General features: G+C 36.4%; 1 protein-coding gene across 3 annotated transcripts in view; it reads left to right on the forward strand.

Moving 5' to 3' along the window:
• Positions 1-3,947, forward strand: part of tns2a (tensin 2a) — a 126,819-nt gene extending 122,872 nt beyond the window's left edge. For all 3 annotated transcript variants that reach the window (XM_022677586.2, XM_022677587.2, XM_022677588.2), the window contains one exon: positions 35-3,947. In XM_022677586.2, the coding sequence (XP_022533307.2) occupies positions 35-176 (142 nt within the window). In that variant the 3' untranslated portion in view covers positions 177-3,947. The remainder of the gene's footprint in view (positions 1-34) is intronic.
• Positions 3,948-8,950: the final 5,003 nt, after the last annotated feature.

Raw genomic sequence — 8,950 nt, forward strand, 5'->3', positions numbered from 1 at the left:
TAATCATTTCTACTTTTCTCTCTCTCTCTGTTAGAGTGTTCGGGTTCGTTGCTAAGAAGCCGGGCAGCGTGGCGGAGAACGTGTGTCACCTGTTTGCTGAGCTGGACCCCGAGCAGCCCGCCACCGCCATCGTCAACTTCATCAACAAGGTGATGCTGGGGCCGCAGAGACGGTAGAGACTCTGGAGGAGGAGGAAGAGGAGGAAGAGCAAGAGGAAGAACTTCAAACTTCTTCACAAATCAAGAGACTTGGACTTTTCTCCACAGCAGCAGAAGCTTCTGTCCAAAAGCACTGCAGGCCTGGAGTAGAAGATAGACGATAGATAGATCCCAGAACAGAAACATAAAGGGTTTAACAGCTTAGAAGATTCCAAAGTGCTGATATTACTAAGTATCTGCAGTTTGTTTTGTGAGGGAAGAGATTCAGTTAATACCAAAACCAAAGAAAAGACCAAAGAACGAAAGAAACAAAGTGAAAGCTGTTCTGTTTTCAATGGTTCCTCTTTTTTTTTCTACAATTTTTTTTCCCATTTTCTCCCCAATTTACACAGCCAATTACCCAACCCACTCATTAGGACTCTACTATCAACTATCACTAATGATGCCCCAACACCAGGAGTGTGAAGACTAGCACACGCCTCCTCCGATACATGTGAGGTCAACCACTAGCCACTAGCATCACAGCACGCTCGGAGGAAAAGTGCAGCGACTCGGTTCCGATACATCAGCTCACAGACGCAGCCTTGTGCTGATCATCATCACCCTTTGCATGTGCAGAGAGAGAGCCATCTACCTACCAAGAGAGAGCAATGCCAATTGTGCTCTCTCAGGGCTCTGGTTGCTGATGGCAAGCTACATAAACAGGATTCGAACCGGCGATCTCCTGATCATAGTGGCACTGTTTAGACTGCTGGACCACTCTGAGCCTTATGGTTCCCTTTTTTTTATTGTTTTTTTTTAGCAGTTCTGTTTTTTTTTTTTTAAAGTGGTTCCATTGTAAACAGAAGTTGTGTTTTCAACAAATCTGATTTCAGCTCATTTGTTTTAAACAGTGTTTCCATTTTCATTGGTCCGTTTGTTAAATAACACAGAATACGAGACTATATAAATTACTAAACTATATATATACACGGTTCACCCTCAAGTGAACTGAGATTATATTAAGCACTGTTGATTCCTTTCCACAGTATGTAAGTATCTCTGTATAAGGCATTACTGTTACGTTTCATACGCACTCAGAAAACTAAATACTGTATAGAGGAAGATCATAATCTCCACAGCTGACAATCAACCGGTGTAGTTATATTAGTTATATATTAGAATGTCGTTCTGTGTGTGTCATTTGTATCATTTCACGGTTCATATACAAGAAAGCTGCAGTATTTCTTTAAAAAAGACTGATGATTGCTATAATCAGAGGTGGGTGGAGAAGCGTATAAGGCTGCACAATATATATAGTTTTAGTATTATGCACAATAGCCACACATTACAGGATGTGCAGTTTAACATGGGCAAGTCATTTCATACATGTCATTTTATTTAACTTTTTTTTTGCTGCTTGATAAAAAAAGAAAAATCTGCACTGTTCTTGTTTTCAGTAACACATCTATCAGAGGCGAAATATATCTGCCTGATATCATTCATTTTACTACAGTCTCGGATATCAGAGTGCATTATTATTATTATTATTATTATCATGGGATGTTGCATCACTGATTCTGATGAAATCTGGTTGTTTCTGTCTTTTTTTTGTTTTTTTAAATATATCAATCTACAGCTCTGGAAAAATTAAGAGACCACTTCAGTTTCTGAATCAGTTTCTCTGATTTTGCTATTTATATATGATTAGATATATGTTTGAGTAAAATGAACATTGTTGTTTTACTCTATACGGAGAAAATTTCTTCCAAATTTCAAATTAAAATACTGTCATTTAGAGCATTTATTTGCAGAAAATGGGAAACGGCTGAAATAACAAAAAAAGATGCAGAGCTTTCAGACTTCAAATAATGCAAAGAAAACATGTTCAAAATCATAAAGTTTTCTGAAAAGAAGTTTAGAAATCAATATTTGGTGGAATTCATGCATCTTGGCATGTTCTCCTCCACCAGTCTTACACACTGCTTTTGGATAACTTTATGCCACTCCTGGTGCAAAAATGTAAGCAGTTCAGCTTGGTTTGATGGCTTGTGATCATCCATCTTCCTCTTGATTATATTCCAATGGTTTTGAATTTGGGAAAGTTATGTCATCTAGTCTCATTTTTTCAGAGCTGTATATGCTGCAGAACAACAAAATATTGATATTATATATATATATATATATATAACGTTTTTCAGCTAATAATACATCCTCTGTAGAAACGTTTCAGACATTCTGTTATATGAATGAATGAATTTGGATATCAGTTTTATAGTTTTACAGCAACATTTTGGACTCAAATTGTCAGTTTTTTTAAAATAGAGAAGTAGTGAACACAGCCTCGGTAGCTATTCATACACAAACATAATATATTCTCAGCAAGTGTTAATGTACCAGTATATTTACTGTCTTTTTAACATTAAAAATCTAAATAAATAGTGTGGCATGTGCCACAAGGTCTCAGACCTTGATTAGCAAATATATAGCTATAATCTGAAACTGTCATCTAATTTCAATTTCCAAGCTTTATAAATTCTGTCTTTTTAAAAATTGTTTCAGTACTCAGGAAACATGAGCTCCTCCAAGCAACTGTCTAAAGATCCTAAAATCAAAGTGACCACAAGACCACATGACCACAAGAACAAGGATGCAAGCATTTTCTGTTTGTGTTTTTTACAGTGCACAATGTTATTGGCAATTCAGGGGAACTGTGGAAGTCAATAAGACATGTAAAAGATCAAGAACCCCAGAAAATATCATCATTACAGCTTACAACTTTTAAAGCAATATCAAGAACATCCTTAGGGCATATTAAATACTAGTAAAAATGTAATATTCATCAGAATTGTGCACCATTAACTCATTAAGTCCACCCACCAGTACCTCCACCTCTGACTATAGCTCATCTTATTGGACAGACAGGTAGATGGAAGCCGACATGCACGAGTCAATGCGGCCCACAGTGAGGAACAGCAGCACGTCAGAGAGAGAGTTCGAGGAGGAGGGCTTAATCTATGGGAATGGGAGTGGCTTATCAGAGTGGGCGGAGCAGAGATAGAAAGGGGAGGGGCACAGCAATCCATGCTGTGCATAAACCAGGCAGAGAAGGATTTTAATGTACCGTAAGTGTCTTATTGGAAGTCTAAAGTTGGTGCTTTTTTTGTCTTTTAGAAAGAAAAGGGTCAATTAAAATCACGACACGACGAGGCGGGAGCTACATTTAGTCCTTCAGCCAAAATTTTACCTCCCAGTCAGACTTTCACAGTCCAGCTTTCTCACATAATGAAACATTTTATCCCAATATAATCAAACTACCGATAAAAGACAAGCAGGGGATGATTCTCCGCCCACAACTAGCCTACTATTTTTATTTTATTTTTTTCATTTTATTCAGTTAAAATAAACAATGACGATAAAAGCAAGAAGAAACTAGCCAAAGCCTCCACATAACTAAAGCCCTTAGCTGAGCACTCTTGTATTTATAAGCTTTACTCAGACTTTGCATTTTTAAACATGTCGCTTCTTCGCGTGTATCAACAAGCTATTTTTGCTTTTTTTTGAAAGAGATAGAAAGACAACGTGTCCGGACAGCTTTAATATATTGTATTCTGTATTTTCTCGTTCGTCTTTGTATGTAGTAATATATTCTCACACGCAGCTGACATGGAAAGTGGAAAAAAAAAGACTTTGTGGAAGGAGACATTTATATGAAATGGATTTTTTTTTTTTTAAATACTATATACTATTTTTTCAATGTAAGCACAAATCAAGAATATAATAAAGAAATGTAAAGTTGTGGTACCAAAACAGGTGTCGATTTGCATTTTTTTCCTTTTTTCCATTCACATTTTACTTAACCCAAAAGCTCCTTACAGCATTTTATCATGAAGTCTCAACTCTTGAAGTCCCTTAGGCTACGTTCACATTACAATCCACATTGCTCAAATCAGATTTTTTGCTCAGATCAGATTTGATGATCTTGACGATTCACACTCATAAATGTAAGTGATCTGTATCTGTGTGTAATGTGAACGAATCTGTCCCTGAAACGCCTCACATGCGCACATTGATACGTGTATAAACATCACCTTCTTCACCAACAACAAAAAAACTCATTTAAGAGATCATATATGGATCATCTTTTGCTGGAGTGCTCATGTCGATCAGGAGAAAAAAAGGCCAGGCGGTTTGCTTTTGCTGTTTTTACAGATATAGCTGCACTGAGAGATGTGTGAGTATGAGAGAGAAGCACGTATCACATGTAGAGCTTAGATTGTCTGCCCGAACCCGACCTGGCCCGGTCGAGATTTTCCCACCACATTCCTCGGGCGGGGCGGGTCGGGTCGGGCTCCAGAAAATAGTCTGAGATGTAGGCATCTGTTTTTTAATTATATATATTTTTTAAATAAAGCTCTGGTGTGATAATCACAATGTTACTAAGTAACCAATTATTATTGTTAACAAAACAAACCAAATAACGAAAACTGAAAGTGAAAAAACTAATTTATTTATAATCGCTGTTTTCACTCGCGCAGTTTCACAGCGGGGGGTATTGTGCCGATTCTGTCCGCGAAGCGGGAGTCAGATTCAGCAGGGAGTCGGATTCGGCACAACAGCGGCAGCGCAGCGGCACCTCGCGGTCCACGGTGTTAGTTGTAAGCGCTCGCGCTAGCCGCAAAATACGACAGAAAACACTGAGGGAGCTGCAGAATTATGTATGGGACTAGAATATGAGCACGAGGAGATAAAAGAGAAACAGGAGGTACAGTATGTGAGAACCTTTACCTGTGAGTAGCTCATACACCAGAACACGCAAATCTCTCTCTCTCTCGCACGTGAACTCCTCTGCGTTTGACTTGCAGCACTGTGTGTCGCTGTTCTTAAAAATAATTTTAATTAAATAATAGTTCTATGCTTCTATGTTACAGTGTTAATTAACCTAATTCTGATCATATTTCGCTCATTTAAACAGCCCAAAAAGAGACAGTTTATGGGTTGGGTCGGGTCGGATTTTTTGGGCCCGATCTAACCTCTAATCACATGCATAAAAAAAAAAAAAAAAACGCAGGAATTCTTATTTGACCATTCACATTCATGTCACATGTCCATGGATCGGATACGGATCCGATTTAGGACCACATATGGAAATCTGATTTTAAAAATTCACACAGCCATGAAAAAATCAGATCTGAGCCACACTGAGCAAAAAGTCAGATTTGAGTCACTTCAGCCTGGTAATGTGAACATAGCCTAAGTGACACATACTGAACAACCTGAGAGCATTAGAACAGGACAGTGTGGAAGGTGTGCTCTTTCATTGACCTTATTTACAGAATGTAGGAGAGCTGGGTAAGATCTGTGTGATCTAATTTCTCAATGATGTGACCAGCCGTTCGAGGAGAAATGTCTTCCGGTACCACTTTAAAATAAGACTACCTTTATAAAGGGTTTATAAATAGTTTACAATTAGTTTATTAATGGTTACTAATTAGGTTGTAAATGCCTTAAAAATCATTAATAATCAGTTATAACACATACGTAGAAAGGGCAACAATATAGTCGGCTGTGGGTTCACTATTTGGCAAACAACAGCTCATTGTTGCCTTTTCTACATGTTATAACTGATTATTAATTATTTTTTAATTTAAAGGCATTTGCAACCTAATTAGTAACAATTAATAAAATAATTGTAAACCATTTATAAACGTTTCATAAAGGTAGGCTTATTTTAAAGTGGTACCAGTCTTCCTGAGGTAAAAAAAAAAATACCACAGTTAGGTCGTTTTTGTTTTAATTGTGATTTAAATTTCTTCTAAAGAAGCTCATGCTAACGTTAGCATCACATTCACAAACTGCGTCAGTTCAGTCAGGTTAATAATACACACACAGAAGCAGGGCAGTAGAAACGGCGTGAGATTCGAGTTGAATGTGGCCGCAAAGGGCGTTTGTCAAAATTTACTAATTTACAAAATAAAAGTCATCATTCTGACTGTGTACGTTTGTATTAATCTGTCAGAAATCTCTGAACCAAACTGGCATTTTGCTTTCCTTAGGATTTTCTGGCGTAGACACTCTCTGACCTTCATTATATGTTGTTTCCATACGTAGAATTTGTAATGAAAAATTGGTGTAATTATATTTGTGTAATTAAGAAATGACAGTATAAATATACACATTTCTCATGGTGAGGCGAGCTGAGAGGCTCAAAAGGACAAACGAGTTTCAGTTTCATGTAAATAGAAAGCGAGAAATAGCGCCCTTTTTAGTCACACAAGTCCTGCAGTACTACATCAGATACTTTATTATCATAATACTAATTATTTACTTCTTGAATTAATATTTCTGTTTTATTCCAGGACTATACTTTATTTTAGGACTATATCCTCTGTTTGTACAGCTAAAATGTGTCATATATTAGAAAACTTTAATAGGAGGGAATTGTAATACAAGTGAAGCTGTTTGTTCTAAGCACCACAGTCTTTGCTATTTTTAGAACATTTCTAAACTCCCTCACAGAAAGAATTATTACACCAAATGGTTTTGAATACTGCCTACTGCCCGAGACACTGTTTTACCATAGTATGAGCAGATTTTGGGTTTGAAAACTGTTCTTAAAGCCAAATATCAATAAAATATTGGGACAAATACATCCCAAACATGACATGAGATAATTGTTCAGGCCCATCCACACATATGCAGATAGTTCATATATATATATATATATATATATATATATATATATATATATATATATATATATATATATATATATATATATATATATATATATATGAAATATCTGTGTTGATTTTCTTTAGCTGAAATGGAAAGAGCCTGGTTTCAGAAGTCTCCATGTGTTAATCCTGGATCTGTAGTACATATCTAGAGAATCTCTCTAATATAGATGTAACATTACGAGCCTGGAATGAAGCAGAAACAGCATTTTATCCGAATAATGTCTAATAAAGTCTATGGTTCTCTCTCTCAGTTCACCTGGAGGCGCCATTTCCCCATTTTGCTTCTGTTTCTCCAGTTGTATTGCTTTAAATTCTCGTAACATTATTAAAGTTTACTGAACTGCTTACAATAACAGTATCTACAATTACATAATATAAATTTAAAGCAAAGTGATGTAGCATTTCTACCCAAAATATAATGTTCAAAATCACTGGGTGCATTTACATGCAGTTGACAATCTAATAACTGTGTAAAACTGTGTAAAATGAGTTTACTAGCACTTGGGTAATCAGATAATGGCGCAAAACTCCAGGTTTCCATAATTCAGTCAACCACACAATTATCTGACAAAATTAAAGATGTACACTTTAAATTCCTCCTGTATATTTTCATAAACTACTATTTTTTTCTGAGAAAGGGGTATTATTTCACCAGTCACACCATGTTAGACACTTGAATGTAATAAAAAAATATATATAAAAAATCTATGGAGCTCATTTTTTGCCAAGATTTTTGTTCAGAAAATTAAATTTAGACGTGATAAAACACAGTGGACCAACACCAGCAGATGACATGACTTTCCAAACCATCATTGATAAATTTTTCACATCAATTGGAAATCAAGGGACCAGAGTCTGGTCTAATGTTTTGATATGCACTAGTATATATGAACATTATGCTTTGCTTTTATTTTATTTTTTTTGGATTTTGCTGGGAAAGTCTTCCTGGAATCTCTCCTTTGTTTCCGCTTCAGTTATTTTGCTTCTATATGCATATAATCTGCAATTTTGATAGCAAATTTGATATTTTTGTGTGAAACATGTGTGGTGAACACTAATCAAGTGGTTATTGGCCTGGCTGTCAGTGAAATACATACATCTTAAAGGCTCTATGATGGGTGCATATAGTTACTATCCCATGAAAAACTAGTATCTCTATTTTTTTATTAATTTTAGTTTACTACATAATTTAAAAACACACAAACTGTCCCTTACACTGTGTGAACATCTCTTGATGAAAGAACCAATATAAATCTTCCCCAAAAGTTGCTGTTTTGCAGTAATTCATTTATCATTGGAAAGCAATGATATCACGTTTTGTCTATGTGTATAGCCAACTGTACTGTCCGTCAGGATCACTTGAATGTTCAAATAACTGCAGTAACTCAATAATGATCAGATTATTAAATGCAGTGTAAATACAGTTATTGATATTGATGCTCCACTGACCCGTAATAAGGGCAATGGTGTCTCAGTCACTGCTACTTTAGGTCCTAAATGATGCTACTGCATAATTAAATGTTAATGAGGTGGACACCAACTCAAAAAAGGAGGGATGTGACCCCTGAGCCTTTAAGACGTATATAAATCATGTTTAGTCTGTGCTGAGCCATATCTTTACTTACCGTATTTTTAGATATATAAGGAGTACTTAAAATCCTTCAATTTTCCCCAAAATTATCACCATTCTACCAGTCAGGTTGTGAGAAGCAGTAAAGCCACCACTCTGCTGAAGTAGTGTTATACAGGAGTTTCAGTTTAGTTTCTCCAGTACAAAGGTTGGAGCAGTATTAGCATTAGCCGCTAACCGTGCTAAGCCCTAGCTCTTTCATCGTTCAGAGGTGAGCATTATAGGTCTGTAACCCCAGCTAGCACAGCTGGAGCAGCATTTGCATTACCTACTAACTGCAGCACTAGCTGCGGTATTAGACTGTGGCCTGCGTAAATAAATAGAAGCACTTTACTCTGATTCTAGCTGTTCTAAAATCCACAGGTACAAATGATTAGTTTAAACCGATATGGTACAGCAGGAGAAAACGCTGATTATGCAAAAGACGAACCGCTGAAGTCTCG

Source organism: Astyanax mexicanus, chromosome 13, assembly GCF_023375975.1.
Source record: "Astyanax mexicanus isolate ESR-SI-001 chromosome 13, AstMex3_surface, whole genome shotgun sequence".
In the NCBI taxonomy this organism is placed as follows: domain Eukaryota; kingdom Metazoa; phylum Chordata; class Actinopteri; order Characiformes; family Acestrorhamphidae; genus Astyanax; species Astyanax mexicanus.